This window comes from Juglans regia, chromosome 10, assembly GCF_001411555.2.
Source record: "Juglans regia cultivar Chandler chromosome 10, Walnut 2.0, whole genome shotgun sequence".
Lineage (NCBI taxonomy): Eukaryota > Viridiplantae > Streptophyta > Magnoliopsida > Fagales > Juglandaceae > Juglans > Juglans regia.
In genome coordinates this window covers 9,816,041-9,834,259 of record NC_049910.1, presented here as the reverse complement: position 1 = coordinate 9,834,259, position 18,219 = coordinate 9,816,041, and the positions used below count along the sequence as shown (strand labels likewise).

Sequence of the window (18,219 nt, the reverse complement as noted above, 5' to 3'; positions counted from 1 at the left end):
CCCTATCTCCATGCCAAATGTCATGCCAAAATCTAATCCTGGACCCATCTCCCACCATAAATCTTGTATGTCGATAAAATACTCCATCTTCTAATGTTTTTCCACCATTCAACACCATAAACCCTTGCACCTCCATGGAGCACCATTGTCCCCAAGAACCACCATATTTAGAATCAATCACATCCTTCCAAAAGGTCTCCCTCTCATTGTGATGGTGCCACAACCATTTCTTGAGAAGCGCCCAATTGAACATCCTTAGATTTTGAATTCCCAACCCACCACTTGAGATCGGACAACATAGATTCTCCCAATTGACTAGGTGAAATTTAAACTCTCCACCCAATCCACTCCAAAGGATTACACAAACCTTTAAATGGAGAATGATGTTAACCATGCTCCATCGCATGTAAAAGCCATTGAGAGGCATAATTTTGAGAGGCTGAAGATTCCAATTTAGAACCAACAAACGAGCATCACATAAGGTTCGTGTGCTTAAAGATTGTCATTGGCAGCAATCATTCATAGCATGTATGGAATACATATAGCTTCGTCAATAACCAAGGCATTATGAAACAACATGAACAATTAAAGACAATAAGAACAATAAACTAGCCATCAAAGATAATATTTCCAAGTCAAGTTTGCCTAATGAATGATAGAGAGGACAAAGAATATAATGGATAGAGCAACATGTACCAAAGACCAGAATACCCCATTGTAACATGTGGCATCTCAAATTTTCAGACCATAAGTAAAGGACACCTGAAAGAGATCATCATACGTCTTGATTCAGTTGCCCATACTGAAGAAGTCAAGCTAGACTAGGATAAAGATAATCTTTACTATATGGAATGCTTCCTCAGGGAAGACCCTTGCATTAGACAACCCAAGAAAACACCAGATCATTGTCATGGATTGGTGATGCGTGTCCAAAAAGAGTGGGAAGTCCGTTCATCATCTACTACTTCACAGTGAGATTGCTACGTCCTAGGAATGACTTCTTTGCTAGAGTGGGACTAGCTTGGGTAATGCCAAAAAGGATGAATGATCTTCTAGCAACTTGGCGAGGTTTTCAGGTAATTCACAAATTGCAGCAATCAAGAAAATGGCCCCGTTATGCCTATGATGGTGCCTTTGGAGGGAAAAGAACGAAAGAAGCTTTGATGATCGTGAGCGGTCAATGGATGAGCTCAGAATTTTCTTTACTTTACACCATTGGTCGATTGTATTTGGTTTTAATGGTGTGAACTTTCATAAGTTCTTGTATTACTAGATTATCATGCATAGGACCATAGGTGACACTCCTACACATGTCACGTGTACTTGGGCTCTTGCCTATTCTTATTTTCCATAAAATTCTATTTGCCAATAAAAATAAAAAGTAAAGAAGAGTGCATTCAATTGGCCGTACTGAAGAAGTCAAGTTAGACTTACGCTAGAGGACGGTGTGCACAAACAATCCCTCCCACCACCCCCTATCTGTTTCGTGCACACATATTTGCATCAATATAATTCATCTTATTTGCATCAATATAATTCATCACAGTACTTAAATGCTAAAATAGCCATTAGCATCTTCGCCATCACAGCAGGTGGATGAGTGGAATGCACTTGTTTCCCCAACCCAAGTTTCTATAAGTCTAAAATAAGTTGATACTTGGTTTTTCGTATAGTTTCTATAAGTCTAAAAAGTTTCTCAAATTTTTCGTCTAGTTTGTATGGTTTGTCCCAAAACTTAAATAGCTACACTTATCAAGACATTTCAGGATGCATTACCCAAATTAGAAATCCTATGCAATTCCTTAAATGTTCATAGAGATTAGTTGGGTGCTCAAAAGCATAACACCCTTCTTTTATGATTAAAAAGGCCAAACACTTCATTAGGAAAAAGGAATGCTATAATGGATACAGGAATTTCAATCAGATCATTCTGTTTTTTCCTACATCCAATCCACTGAAAAAGGAAATTTCCCATGCCAATTATATATCATACAACGAAAGTGGGTTTTACAAATGGTGCCTGCACTGTGTGACTCTGGGCACATTACATGTCGTTCTTGTGTCGCATGGCTTACTATGGCTTTTACTCTTCTTGTTTTGTGTGTGCCATGCTTATCTTCCCCGTTAAAACATCCAATTGTAATTAAAAAACGAATCCAATGGACTTAAAATCAGATCATGATGAACTAAATCTAAGTTGAAATGCATTATATCACAGTAAGATAAGCATATATATCACACCACTGGCACAAAACCAGACAAAACCTTCATGCAATTCTTCTTAATCACATCTTCCACTCTATGATATTGGATATAAAACCATATCATGGTGAAACTCTATACCTTAAAGAATGCTCTGACTAAGTTTATACACTACTCCTGCATACATGGGCTATGCCTATTATTCAAAAAAGAATTAGTTATTACTTGTCAATAAAACTTTAGGCATTACTAGATTCCCATCACAGCATGAAGCGATATATAATCATTGTCATAAAACCTGATAAATCCTTTGAAGGAAATTGCACGTCGAAGTATATAATTTGGAAAAGGCTATTTTTATGTGAGTATTTACTTCTCAAGTACCTCTTTCCTTCTGGAAAATTATTAGGTACTCCCATAGTATGGATGGCATGGTACTCTCGTCCTACCACAACATGGAGTAAGGATGGCGTGAGTACTCTATCAGCGTAATTATTGTAAAAAGTGCACAAGATATTACTTCATTTGTGTTTTCCTTTTTTGTGTGTATGTTTTTTGAATATTCATTGTTAATTAAGCTGCGAGTCGCACCCGCTTGCCTAGCTATGTCATATACAAGATAAAAAAAATAACTTCAAAAACCTAGCAAATATAATTTCAACAATATAGATCACCATGCAAGAACATTATCCATAAAAGTAATAGCACAATACTTGAAAAAGAGCAATTCAATCTACAGTCCTTAAAAGAGGGTATTCAATTCCGGAGTCCAAAGGAATTTCGAGTTCCACAAGGCACAAAGTAAACTATTTCCGGTACCTCATAATTAGCAAGAAACAGAAACGCAGCCATAAGAAATGGAGCTCCTTATCTTCTGTCTCACTCCCATCTGCCAGTCTAAACCCAGCGTCTAAGACAATGAATCAGGCGGATACAAAGATCTTCCACGGAAGGGACGATCTAGAACCCTAGTATTTTTAAATCCAAGTTAACCGTATGAATGGCCGAAGAAGAACCAAACTCCGAATCGAAGAGCAGAGGAAGAGAGAGAAAAAGAGAGCGAGTTGTACGAGTTTATAGCGAATGGTTTGATGACGAGGGTGGTGACGAGAAAACGAAACTAGGATACTTTTTCTAAAGAAAAATATTTACATTTTCATTTTGACATTTAATATATTTTATTACGTTTTAATTTTTTTTTTAATAATTAAGAAAGTGATTATAAATTTATTAATATTTTTTTATATTTTTTAAAAATATTTTAAAATGACAAAAAAATGTGAAAAAAATTTTTAAAAAAAATTAATTTTTACCTGTGGTCACGAGTAACTGTCTACTCTGAATAGCAGAAGAAAAATTATATTCCTAAATCTCATACACCACACACCATCCTTTTTATGATTTCTTTAATTTTATTCTCTTACTAAATATGTGGTATATGGATTATGAGTAGAATAATTCAATTATTTTAAGAATAATAAAACCAAAAAAAATTTTAAAAAAATTAAAAAAAAAAAATTGATGTATGGTGTATGGGCTTATGAATAGCAATGCTCATAGCAGAATAGCACCATTCTTTCCCAAATTTTGTAGTTGAACAAAGATTTTTTTTTTTTGCTTCTTTTTATTTCAACCTTTCGGTGCCGGTAAAGCTTGCATTAATTATTTTCATAAAATAATTTATAAAAATGTCTTCAATTTAAAACATAATTATATAAAAAATTATTTATATAATTATGTGTAATATAAGAATAAAATCCTATTTATTTTTTATATTTAATCATATACATTGATGTGATATATTTTTAATAATTTTATATAATTAAAGTTATTAAACTTTAATATAAAATAAGTTAAAATATTTACATATAATTAAAAATAATAAAACTTAAGATGAATAATATTTCTTAATTATTAGAAGAAAAAAAAGGAATAATATTTCTTAAAATATTACACTTGTCTTGTTATAAGGAAAATGTCAAAATGATATATCTACAACTCTTTTATAATTATTTTATCACTTCCTTCAAATCAATCAACTAATGTAATTATACAATTTTATTAAAAAATATTTTTAATTTTACATAATTATCTTTTATTTTAAATAGAGTTATAAAATAATTATAGACTAATTATAAGTTTATTATTTTTCTATTTGAAATTTGTGCATTGCTCGTTCATAGATGTCAAAGAAGTGCTACGTCAACAAAGTCAACTGCTTCTCAATGTTCAGAGTAGCGAAATGGGTTTCGGAGGAAGAAATCAGGACGCATTTTTTGTTATTTGTATGTATTTTTCTAAATAATATTAAATGTTGTACGTGCTAGGTATTTCAAAGTACCATGTATAATCCTCTGATTAGAGTTACAGGGATAATCAAATCAAAATTAGTGCACTTAAACATGAAAAGAGACAAAACAAAGTTGATGGTGATAGGATTATTATTTTTTATTATTCATTTATTATTTATATATTTATTTTTTAAAATCTTTGATTATGAAGAAAAAATTAAAAATATATATAATTTTATTAATAATTACTATCTTAATCATTAAATTAAATACAAAAAATTAAAAAAAAAAAGGTAAATGGATAGGAGATAATTAGAGCATTAGCATTGGATTGACTATCCTATTTTTTAAATTTTGACTAATATGTAACTTTTTCACCTTTAACTAATCATTCAAAACTTAAAGTCTATATTGGATTAGTCATCACACTCTCTATAATAATAAAATATTATTATTTTTTATTATTTATATTTTTTTATTAATTTTTATTTTATTTTCATAATCTTTAATAACTTCCAACAAATTATATTCATTTTTATTTTCACAATCTAACAATCTATAATATAATAATCTTATATATATATATAAATAGTAAAATCTCATATGAATAAAAATATCATATAAATATCATATCTATAATATAATAATCTTAAAAAATACTTTTAGACTTATTATTATTCTTTTTATATTTTTTAAAGGAAGAATAAATTTACTATAATTTATAATTAAGATGAAAATAATTTAATTAATTTAATATAAAATAAATATAGATAATATTTATTAAATTTAAAAATAAAAAGATATTTGATTAATTCAATGCCAATACTCCTATCCTTATCCAATCAAGATGCTGAACGTAGGACAGCCACGCGGGCGAGTTGCCTGCTGGTCGAGCGCGCTTGCCGATGGCATGACGTTTGATTGCGCGCAGTACTTGGTAACAACCCCTTGGGATGTGCAGTACCCCTGCGCTGAGCTGAGTTGAGGGCCTTTGCTTTTCTTCGCGTGGAGGATTGGTCAGCGTAGGTAGGCCCCAACACAGTCTTGACTCTTATCCTCTTTACCCCGAGGAGCACATCATATTGCTCTATCTTTCAAAAGTGACCCCAAAAGTTTCTCATTTTTTTTACTTTTGAGTACGACCCTCAGTTTCTCATTTTTGTTGTTTTTCAATGTATTTGTGTCATATTCCGACCAAATCACCTTCTGCAATGTTGATTTCCATCTTTCCACACTACGAATGTAAATATCATGTATGGCATATACAGCCATGCAGGCAGTCACGGATAAAATAAAAAAGGGCACCCCTCAAAGTTAGGGGTCGTTCACAAGGACCACCAAAAAGTTGCAGGGACAATATGCCGGAGAGACATGAACACCACCCACTTTGAATATATAAAATTATCTCATCTCATCGTATCATTATTTTTTTTTTAAATTTTAAAATAAAAATTATATTAAAATATTATATTCTAATAATATTTTATTTAACTTTCAACAAAATATCTCACCTCATTCCATCTGAACTGTATAACCAAACGAGACCTGAATGAGTAACATGATTACTGAATGCTAGTGGAAAAAATGATCATGTAGAGTCTTTCAGCCGAAAGCTTATAAGGAACATGCCAGATGAAAATCATGTCATCACTCAAATTCAGAAAGATGTAGTTCGAATTCAATACCCCATGGTTTCGTATGTACAAGCCTCTTAAATCACTTGAAAAACAATCACATAATTTAACTCAATATTTGCTCTAGACTCCACATCTTAACATTTTCTACAGTTGCCTTTTAACATTTTTAAAAAAAAAAAAGAAGGTAAAAATCATGTATGGCAATGAAAAAAGAAAGATTAAACAAGTAGTTATCACTGTCAAACAAAATTACCAAAAAGCATATTTCCTTCCCAAACTAATTGATACGAGAAAGAAGACAATTTCCAATGCATCGAGGTGGCCACCGCTGTAGGTGCTGAACATAAAATCTCATAACTCCAAGCTACTTAATTTGGGGCCTTGATAGTTTACAGCAAGTGTTTCTGCTTTGCATTCAATGACGTTCACTCGTTGTATCCATGCTTTATGTCTGTTCCATAACAAGGTTCTAACACAGTATTCAGGAGTCCAATAGGGAAAAGATGTAAAGGGAACAAAATAAGCACAGGTTAAAAACTTCAAGAGTAAAACATCATTTAAAACAAAGGGAAAACAAAACTTTTGTTAAAGAAAGGAACATGTGGAGCATGTAAAAGGTAAATGATAACCATGATGAAGATTGCAGCTGCCTCCAAAATGAACTGCTTCTATTTCAATTCACAATTGCAAAAATTAAGGTTACAATATTAAACTTTAGACAAACATATAAGGGGAATAGTCATCCTGTCCTATTTAATGTATAGTTCTAGGCCCTTTTTTATATATAGTCGAAGTCCTTGATCAAGGAGAAGAATATTTCCTAAGCTACAAGATAAAATCTGAATCTATTTACACCAAACCTGCTGCAAGATATGGTTCAAAATAATAAGTGCAAACAAGCTTATATCTAACCATCTGGTCACCAATAAGTCAACTCAGTTTTCCATTTTACACTTCACAGAAAGGTATTTGTAGATTACTGACACCTGCTCATGGAATTAATATCGGTCTACTACCCAAAAATTAGATTGAAATTTGATATCTTTAGGGTACTGTTCTAATAGATGGATGTTTGATTTGAAAAGATTTCATTTCTCCAGAACTCCTTGTACTAGGTAATCACCATCATCAATCACTCCCTGTCAATAAAATAAGAACTTTGTGTCTCTTCACAAAAGGTTTACTATGCCAACTTAGGAAAAATAGAAAAGCAAAGGAGGAACTTGAAAATAGCCAGAAAGCAAAAGGGCTGGTCTTTTCTTTTCTTTCTTTCCTTTTTTTTTAAAGTAGAAGGGCTGCTCTTGTTGATTTATACTTTGCTACATATATAAAGCATTTTAACCAGGTCATAGTCTAGTACTAATTTCATTATACCAACACAAATTAAGTATTTATTTCCTCTCTTTCTTTCCTGTTTCCAGAAAGTCATCAGTTGCCAGAAACAAATTATTAGAATCTTCCTGAGCCTCACTTCAATTCATCTTTGACCACAAAAATATTTGATGAATGTCAGGGTGAGCCTGATTAGATTGGCAGTTAGGATAATATCATGGGTAGGGCCAGTGAGATTGTGGGGTACACTCCACATATGAACCATTTGGCAAAGCATTTTCAGAGTTCCAATATACCAAGTACATAAAAATATACTCATAGTAGCAATCTCAAACGGTACCTTTCATCGAAGGCTTGTCATATTTATCTTTCCTCTCATCATCATTCTTCCATGCACCGTCATCATCATCATCATCGGCGCCCATGTCGTCCCTTCCATCATTTCCTATATCACTTTCACTAGCTGTCTCCCACTCAGAATCGTCAGTATCTTGGCCATAGATGTCACCAGCATCACCCTCACAGTGGACACCCCCATGTTTGATAGCTGCCTCCCTAAATAACCAAGCAGCACGCATCTGCTTCTTCACTAATCGCTCAGCATAGTCAGGAACCCTATTTTGCCTTAATGAGAGATCAGGGTCATTTGATTGAGAACATTCATTTATAAACAAAATGGCATCCAATAAGCTCTCCTTAGCTAAGCCTAGCATGTCATATGCCTGAGCTCTTCTCCACAGACTTTTGGCATGACGGTTAAGAGGGTTGTGTAGACAAAGAGCACGTGTAGCATCACTTATGGCAGCCAGGGGTTGTTGCAACAGAAGATGACACTGAGCTCGATTACTGTACAAAACCACTCTCTCTTTTTTGGATCTCACTGGGCACAATGCCAATGCTTCCGAGTATTTTAACGCCGCTCCAGATATATTTCCTGATGAAAAAAGGGAATTCCCTTCAAGCTTGACCACTAGTGCTGCTGCCTGTTTAATATGGAGATCCTCTTTTGGCATGCTTTTTTCCCATTTCAGTCTCTGCCTCGAATTTAGTAGTTCCTCGATCTGTTCTTTTGTGCGGTTGCTGAGAGAGTTACGTCCAGTCCCTTGTGATTGAATGCATTCCTGAAGAACATTTAAAATGGAATCACCGAGCTTCTTGTGATCACCTAGAACTGATATCTCTGCTAGGTCTACAAGTGCTGGTACTGCCTTATCGATCACCTGAAAAAGAAATTGGCTAGGCATAAAACAGGTAATAGCTGAGTCCATACTTAGAATGAGAAAAAATCAAAAGTAGGTTGCTTTCTTCCTAAGAAGACACCCTATCTTGGTGTTCACCTAATAATATCTCAACAAGATGATACTTCAAACTAAATTTGAAAGTAATTCTTAATTTCACCCTTTTTGTCTCAAAAACTAAATTACAAAAAATTGGCAAAAGCAATGCCAAGCAAACTACATTACATTTTGAATGAAAAAGGTCCTGAAATGTAGAGTGTGCCGTTGTTTACAACATTTGAGGCAGAAGAAACCTAAAATAATGTCACCAAAAACAGGTCCTAGTATAAAATAACAAGGTGAGTGTTTCGATATTGAGTTTCTCAAAGAAAAATTATACGTTCAATAAAATAAAAATGAAAAAGGAGCTTATAATGAAGTAAAGTTTCTTGTAGGCCTGAAGTAGGTGAGATGCAAACATTAACCGTGCATGTCTCTACATAAAACAGTCTTCAATTCATCAAGAGACAAGAATGGATGATGGAAATCCTCAATATGTTGCCTGATTGAATTATGAGCTATTCCTCAAGATACTTATTAGCATGGCAGTATGTTTTTCAACTTTAATCATACAATCTAAATTCAACAAGCAAGCAACAGATGTGAACACTTAAGGAAACAAAAGGCTATGAGGTTGAAAAGAAGCTTATATCAGGCACATGTTGTAGACATATAGCGAGCCTTAAGGTGAAAGGAAAATGTCTAACAAAATTCTTATACTCTTCTTGTGAGCATAGAATTGAACCTGAAGGTTCAATGCAAAACCTCAAAAGCCACTGAAATCATAAGTCAGGAGTTGCCTCTGGCACTATGTTAAGAAGCAAATTATTAAACACATTTAACAGTTGTATCATAAACTAAAAGATAACCCACAAATCCACTGTACAACTTTTTGATGGTCAAGCCGATTTGAGCTCCTCTCAACCACAAGATTGCTTGTCTATGAAAGAATTAGATCAAGTTTTTGGTTAAAGAGCCGGTATAGAGGAAGATCTACCCTGCAATGCCATAGCAGGTGGTCATACGTGCTTTTACAGCTGGAACTTAAATTGAAATTTGAGTAGATCCACTAGATCTAACTTTCATCATTCAATATGCACAAAGAGGGTAACATGTAGTGCTGAGGTTTATGTATACAACCATTACATCAAACAAAATCTAAATTTGACTATGGTGATGTTCAAATCTTAGTCACCTCATTGTATATGAGAACTAAAGATGTGCCTGTTCAAAAAAAAATTTAGGGCCCGTTTGGATACAAAGGTGAGATGAAATCATCTCATCTCATCTAATTTCAACTAATAATCTCACTACTATTCACAAATCATCTCAACTCATCTCATCTCATCTCATCTCACTATCCAAATGGGCCCTCAAAGAGCTTGACCAGCTCGCATCACACATGCTAAGGGTACCTAGCGAAATTATAGGAACCCACATGTGAAGGGCTTTCCAAGTAAACAGAATAACTTATAGTGAGAAAAGAATAACACACAACTCAATGATGCTGAAAACTTCCAAACCTTCAAAATGCTTTATATATCGTACTTTTTTAGGTCTAACATCCACGATAAAAATTGAATTCAAACATCATATGTGAAATTTTTCAACATAATGATTTGGCAAAATAGAAGTTAATATAAAACTTAGGTGGACATCTGCATCTAAAATTTATGAGAGCAGGCATTATTTTACTTGAGCATATAAGGAAAAAACTTATGACGATAAATATTAAGCACACAAGGGCAAAAGCAAAGCTAAACAATCCACATTGGAGAAAAAGAAAAGGCAGCACAATATGTAGTAATCAAATAAGGCAATCAATAGCCACATACCTTATGACATGTACTTGGGTCTTGTAGTAACCAAAGAAGGCAATCAATAGCCATATATTGCCAATCATCTGATGATCGAGCAATATTGCACAATGCTTCAATGATGCCAGGACAGCTAGCAACAGGTCCCCTACCCAGCTTATGATGACAGATTGTTCTTAACAAACCAATACCCGCAGGTGAGTTTTCATTAACAAGTCCACCCCACATGCCTGGTAGCTTTATTAAGAATTCAGGCTTACATACACTAGGAAGAAACTCAGGTTTAAAAGCAAAGCAATTAATGAGCTGAAGGGACCAACACTGTAACTGGCTAGCCCATTCCTCCGCCTTCCTGGACTCCATTTCAACACCACCCATGCCACGTGTAAGCAGATCACAGTGATAGCTTAGCCTTCTATCGACATATTGGTAAAAATGCGAGTAAACTATTTCCAGGGAGCTCATCGCTAGTTGAATGGAAAGCTCAAGTATCTCACCATGACTTGCTACAGCAGAAAATGTGCTGGAATATGTAGCCAAGTGCCCTAAAGCTCGAACTGCTACTCTTTGTTCAACCCAAGTCAACCTACCTCTCAGAAGTTCAACTAAGGGAGGGATCACTCCAGCATGAACAGAACTTTCTGCAAATTCTTCCATGTTCATGGTATAAGATCCAATTACATGAGCTGCATAATAAGGAATATATATGTTTTGGTCATGAGAAAGCCAGCGGCGATTTTTTAGGCCCTTCCATATGAGTTCAGCCATGCATTCAAATATTCCCAACTCAATGAACTCCGGGTCATTTGGATGTGCCATAGCAGTGTTCCAAAGACCACTGATTGGGAGAACCTGACCATCATCATCCTGCGAAGGAAGTTCTCTAAAAAACTTCAGTATACTTGCTCTGCGCTTGCTCGGATTCCCCTCTTTCATGACACAGAAGAAGCATCCTGGGTACGGGCAGTCAGATGATACTTTATCCATGCTCATTCATTTATTTGACTAGTTAGTTCCTCATCGACTACCTGAACTGAACAAATGCTTCAACACTGCATATAGATGAAATATTGGATTAGCTTATTGCAGAATGTCAGCTGCCAACCAAAATCATTAAACCACCCAACTGCTACAACTGTAAGCTCCATTAACATTTTGTGGCAAGAGAACATACTGCAGCCACTGAAACAAGGATTAAGGATTCTTTCATTGGAACTTGACCACAATAGTATTCATGAATACAGACCACTGTCCTATATCATGTATAACCAATATTTTGTGAACCAATCTACAGGTTTGGATAAAACATTAATCATGTATAACCAATATTTTGTGAACCAATCTACAGGTTTGGATAAAACATTAAATTTTACTATTTTATTAGGAAAAATACAAGTTAGTTTTTTACTTAACAAAAAAAAACACAAAAGTTAGTTTTTGCTGGCATGCTCTCATTCAAATTATATTCATTCTAAACAATTGCCTGATTTTCTAGATGCATACAGCCGCACAACTTTACATACAGGTTCCGATGCATATTTCCTAACACTAATAATTCTCAGAAATGCAGATTGTAGGTGCAGAGAGTTAGCCATACCAACAAATTACATTCACTATTTTGAGACAGAAGAAAATTTAACAGCTCGCTAACTATGCAAACCACAAGGAAAATTGGTGGACTGTGCGATTTATGTTTTATTATTATTATAGCTGAATCCATGGAAACAACAGAAAATCAAAAACGAAAAACAGATCAAACCCACATATGATTTGACGCACAAAAAACTGAATCAATTCGATATTCATGCACTGCAAACAAGTTAAAAATTAATTGCATTTGCAAAATGCCGAAGCAACAGCATCCTACCTTAAAAAAAGATATATTTTCTTTAACGAATTTCTGATTTTCGTGCATCTTTACCAGTTCAACGAACAAGAAAATTAAAATAGAAAACAAGAGTATATGATATAGCCGCATCTATAAAGACGGACAAATAATTCACAATAGCGTTCTGACAACAGAATACTCGAAATAATTGAAAACCTTAGAAAATAGAGGTGACCACTCTAGTGCTAAAAAACAGTACCACCTAAGCTACATTTTTAACCTCAATTAGATCTAAATGATGAATCATCAATCAATGCAAATAAGTAAATAGATAAATCAAGTTCTATTTAAATAAGATCCAAAACCCAGGCTACCCAAATCACAGTAAAATTCAACCCACAACTGAAAATAATTAAAAATAAAAATCAACCTCGAGTATAAACAGCGAGACAAATTTAAATAGCAAAACACATGTGAAACCGAAAACAAAAGAAGAAAAACAGAGACAGATTGTGAAACAAAAAAGTAGATACCTCGGACGAACCCGCTTCGTACAGACGAAAACAACGGTAGAAGAATGAACTAAAAGAAATTCCTTAGCCAAACCGATGAAGAGAAAAGAAAAAGTAAAAAAAAAGAAGAGCTTTTATAGATTATTCTCGGATGCTTGAAAGCAGACTATATTTTCGTTTCTGCGATAGAGGGAGTGAGTCTCTTCTGCTAGTTATGCTGCAGTCGCCGAACGGACATGGAACTAAAGACCAAAGAGAGCATAAAAGACCAAAGAGAAAGAGAGAGAAAGGAGCGGGCAGTAGTGGTGCCTCCCTGTCCAAACATATAACGGTGCTTTGTGTCTTCGGGTTTTGATTCTGACAGCCTGAGAAGATCCCTCACTATGAAATTTGGCAAATTGCACACTATTTTTTCAAAAGTTTAAACTTTCAACCCCACACCGAAACGTTCAATTTATGAAGTTTCCCAAAAGAACGAATCCATTTTTCCCACGCGCTACCTCCGTCAACTGCAGTCACGCTAGGCTGGGGACAAGCCACGCCAGGCTTTAAGGCTTCGTTTGGTTAACTTATCTCAATTCATTATTATAATTTTTTTAAATTCCAACACAAAATATAATAAATAATTTAACTTTTTCAAATCTTAAAATAATAATAATATTAAAAAATAATATTCTAATAATATTTTATTATTTCAACTCAACTTAATTCACTTCAACATCAAAACACAACCTTAAATCCGGTAATTAAAACTTAAAATTTTAAAAATTCTTTTATTATCATTATAATTTTTTAAAATTTTTATATAAAATAAAATAAATAATTTAATATTTTTAAATTTTAATATAAAAATAATATTAAAAAATATATTATAACAATATTTTATTCAATTTTTTAACTTTAATTTCAACTCATCTCATCTCATTCTATTTTAATAATTTCTTAATATTTTATTTTATTAATTTCTTTCTTTTTAGTTTAAATTTCAAATTTTAAAATTTTCACCATTTTAATAATTAACACATCACTTATTATAATTATAAATAGCATTTTTCTTATGTAATTTGAGACATTTCATTATTACAAATGTGTGTTATATTAAGGTTGATGATTATATTTAAATAGTGATTATTTTAATAACAGTTTATTAATTTTTTTATCTATTAATTCCCACCACTTTCAGAAATACAAAGCAAAACACACACCTCTATTTCAAAGTTATGATTTCAAATTGTTGTGTAGAATTTCATATGCAATATGGTCCGGTAGAAATAATGGAATTAATTAACTAAGGAAAAAATGATTAGATAAAAAGATTATGATAGCCCATAAATTTTAATATCAAACACCTTTTTACAATCGAGAAAAAATATAAAGGCATTATAATAATCTTTCAATATTTAATATTGAGATCTATATTATTTACAAATCATATTTAGGCCCTATTTGGATATAATCAATCTCATTTCATCTCATCATCGCAATTTTTTCAAATTCATTCAAAATATAATAAATAATTTAATTTTTTTAAATTTTAAAATAATAATAATATTAAAAAATAATATTTTATTCAATTTATTTAAAACTATCTCATTCATCTCATTTCATTATCCAAACGAAACTTTAATTTTTTGAATCTACACTGTGCATTTATCCAAAAACAAGAAATTTATTAGATACTTTAGAAAAATAAATAATATTGTATTTTCATCTTAACGTAAAATATCATAATAACTTAAAATCAGACGAGAGAATCACGCATCCATACTTTAAATTTATTTATAATTTTATTTATTTATTTTGAATAATAAAAAATTAATAAGATTACAAAAAAATATATATGAGTGAGAGCGCGTGTGAAGAAATAGTTTTGAAAATGAAAGTGAAGGTTTTTTTGAGGAAGAGTGGACTGGACCAGCTTCATAATACTGCTATTATAATTGCGATCACAGTGTGCGACTTTCCCTTTATTTTCTCTTTGGGGTATTGGTGGGTTGGTCCCAGTCTCTTACACGCCTGTTTTCTTTCTTTTTCTCATTGGTTTGAATTGGAGACACCCAAAATTACATAACAGTCCCCATACTTCTTGTCTAATGACATTCAATATCTTAAGCATAGTTTCCAATAGTAGTGTTAGATACAAATTTTAAATAAAAAGTTAATCTTATAATTAGTCGGGTTGACCTCCACCAAAAAATAGCAATTTATTACCACATAGACATTCCATTTACACTACAATGAGACTATATACAAGAAAAAATTAGACTCTCACTCTCGTTTCTCCCCATCTCAGTTTTCTTTTTCGACCAACAAGTAGCCCCTTGGTCCAAATCTCACAACAGATCTCCCCCTCACTTGCCTAGATCTCTTTGTCAGCGAGCTCCCTCTCAACACTTAGATCTCCCCCTCTGCTGTGCAGATCTCTTCTTCCTTTCAACACCAAGTTAATTTTTTTTTTTCTAATTATCTTGTTGTTTGCTTGTTCTTAGAATCGAAACATGTTCTTCAGTTTTGTTAAGAAGCATGTTCTTATTTCTCCTCCTTTGATTTGAAAAATCTATGATTTTTAAATAGCATGTTTTTAAGACATATATGACAGCTACGATGGATTTTTATAGTAGCAAACAGTGAGGATGATAGTGATGGACGGGCTGGAGGATGATGGTGATGAACGACGCTGCTAAAGTGCACTCCTGCGACGGTGCTGAAGGCTTGAACAATAGAATGTTGAATTGATTTCTATCAGGTGTGATAAGGGTTCTGAAAGATCTAGTATGATAAGGTTCATTGTGCCTTGGATAAAATTGCTGACGTGGCATATTCTGATTGAGGGCTGTTAAAGCCAAAGGACTAGCCCAACCACTCCAAAGCGGTCTTGTTCAAATAAACAAGTTTCATAGCAGTCTTTTGTAAAAAATTAGATCTCATTCATAAATAATATTTTTCTTATACTTTTTTAGGTGAAATCTACTTTTTTTTTTTTTACAAAAACTTATACAAATCATTTCTCTAATAATCATTCGACTTTTATTCCTCATTAATGCTGCAGTTCTATTCATCGCCATACAATTCCGACATTAGTAATGTATTATATCGTTAGCAAAATTAACTATTATGATAAATAGATAAGCTTATAAATAGTTTATTATGATTTTCTCATTCTATTTAAAATAAAAGAGAAAGTGAGAGGGAGGGGCCCAAAGAGGCCGAGTCCGGGAACTCCAAGCCCGAGGAGGCCAAGCCCAAGAACTTCAGGCCAAGGACAAGACCCCTCCGTAAGCTAAGAGTCCGGGTCGAACGACTACGTGCTGAGCCCAGGATAGCAAACCCATATGGAAAGACCTTTTGGTGCCGGGTTCGGAGGAGCTGATGAGAACGTCTTAGGGCTCGGTAGCCCACCAGGACCTACTATAGGACGTGGGGCGAGGCACCAAGCAGTGCGCGGACAGCTACATATGCATGGGCACATACTCCACAAATTCATGGGAAGACGCACTCAAAAGTGTGAGTCAAGAAGCCCAGCACGCGACGACGCATCCCACACACTAAGGATTGCCTTACCCACGACCTTACATGCCACGATCTCTTTCAGCCGCCATAGCTGCAGACTGACACACTATGGTGGCAGGAAATGAGTAGTAGCAGGCCTGACACACTGACGCACCACGACCCCCAATAGAGGACAAGCCTATCACGGCTGACACACCATCGCCTTAGCTAGAGTGGTGTACGCGAAATGATAAATGAGTATGCTTTTTGACACACGACATACCCCCCCCTCCTCCAGTAGGACTTGTGTCAGGTATAAATAACGAGCTTACTTCCCATGGGAGCCCTGGCTTAATTTCTAATTATTCTTACTATTCTTCTGAGTTCTCAATAGAGAATCGTTAGCTAACTTAGGCATCGGAGTGACCTCGAACGTCACCAGAGCCCTTCTTCCTACTTTGCAGGTGACGCGAGCTTGGATACCATGGAAGTGTCTGGATTGCGAAATACAACATCAATAGAAAGTTCTGTAAAATTAAAGTTTTTTTTAATAGAGCGATATAATTATATTAATTAATTTGAAATTGATTATAAAATAATTGTAAAAAATGTGTAGCTATATTATTTTATTGTACGTATTCATATACTAACACATCACTTTCATACAATCCACGTACATTTATTCTGCAGTATACCATTTTTAAAATCTCCGAGATCATTATTTTTTAAGAAAAATATTATTTATACTTATAATCATATTTATTTAATTATACGTGTTAATGTGTCAACTATTAAAAATTATAAAATTCAAAAATTGAAATCCAATTTTTTTTTAAAAAAAAAAGTATTGATAAAACAATATAATTGACATTTAATATATATAATATTGTGCGTAAAATTGTATGAACATGTAGAACTAGTCAAAAAATATTTTTTTGCCACGATATTAATTTATTACTTCTAAGTTCTAGATAGTGCTACATATGTTAGATACAAGTCTAGTAAATGTTGAGTTGGTATAAATAATAAACGCTCGTGTGTGATTAAATCTTAGTTATTTGATTTTAAAATTACGACATTTCGAATTTAAGAATTATACGTAATGGACCACATTACCTTAGAAGGTATAGAGATAGTTTGTGCTTTCTCATCATCTCTTTTATGTTAGACTTAAATAAAATTCTCTAATGCGGAATAACACTTTAGAAACGAGAATTAAAGGGTTTAACGCCAAGAAATCTTACATCCAGCCATTGATGCAATTCACTGTATTTGTTTCGATTTTCACTGTGTTTGGCTCTTCCAAACTCTTCTCTACTCTATTTAGATGGTGTATTACCGGAGGGAATTGAGTGAGTGAGTTTGAGGACCAAACACATGTATTTATAGCCGAAATTCCCATCAAATTTCGGGTTTACGTGTCCCACGTGATCCTATTTTCATGGGATCAATTTAAATTGAATGGATGAGTGTTTGACCACTTAAAGGACTCTTAAGATGATAGACTCCCACTCACAAACGTCTTCATGAGAAAGAATCGGTCAACATTCTCCCACTTGGTCAACACTCCTGATCTTAAACCCATCAATAATCTTCATTTAAGTAATAAATACATGAATCATGGCGATAGGTCCTCTAATGACGAGTATTACCTTCCATGTATTACTATGTATTCATTCTTTACAATTTATGTGGGAACAATCTCTTAATGAATAAACCCTATGTTTATTCTTGGTCCAATACTGATAAATTTTCTCAAAAATAAATTAAGGTGCACATTAATATGAGAAAAGATCATCAAAATGATTAAGAATTTCATTAAAAATAACATTGT

General features: G+C 33.5%; 2 protein-coding genes across 5 annotated transcripts in view; both read right to left on the bottom strand.

Annotated features, from left to right (window-relative positions):
• The window catches only part of LOC109001572 (ABC transporter D family member 1-like), a 38,285-nt gene extending 35,006 nt beyond the window's left edge, over positions 1–3,279 (bottom strand). For 2 of the 3 annotated variants that reach the window (XR_004802513.1, XM_035694444.1), the window contains exon 1: positions 3,022–3,279. The gene's annotated coding sequence lies outside the window, so the exon portion shown is untranslated. The remainder of the gene's footprint in view (positions 1–3,021) is intronic. The other variant, XM_018978924.2, reaches the window with a different exon arrangement.
• Positions 3,280–6,126: 2,847 nt separating this feature from the next.
• On the bottom strand, positions 6,127–13,288 carry LOC109001571. 2 transcript variants are annotated; one of them, XM_018978923.2, is made up of 4 exons: positions 12,918–13,286; positions 10,575–11,608; positions 7,803–8,682; positions 6,127–6,581 (listed from the first exon to the last, which is right to left on the bottom strand). In XM_018978923.2, exons 2-4 carry the CDS (start codon positions 11,547–11,549, stop codon positions 6,556–6,558), a joined length of 1,881 nt encoding a protein of 626 aa, XP_018834468.1. In that variant the 5' UTR covers positions 11,550–11,608; positions 12,918–13,286; the 3' UTR covers positions 6,127–6,555. The 2 variants fall into 2 exon arrangements, with proteins under 2 accessions (XP_018834468.1, XP_018834467.1); XM_018978922.2 differs by having other exon boundaries at positions 6,210–6,599; positions 12,918–13,288.
• Between the last annotated feature and the right edge of the window lie 4,931 nt (positions 13,289–18,219).

Bases quoted from the DNA above. Each gene is read 5' to 3' on its own strand.
- LOC109001571 (XM_018978922.2), bottom strand. From the start codon at position 11,549: ATGAGCATGGATAAAGTATCATCTGACTGCCCGTACCCAGGATGCTTC. The intron at 8,683-10,574 runs GTATGTGGCTAT...TTTCTTTTTCAG, and splicing joins ACCCAAGTACATGTCATAAG to GTGATCGATAAGGCAGTACC. The intron at 6,600-7,802 runs GTACCGTTTGAG...ATACTGTGTTAG, and splicing joins TGACAAGCCTTCGATGAAAG to AACCTTGTTATGGAACAGAC.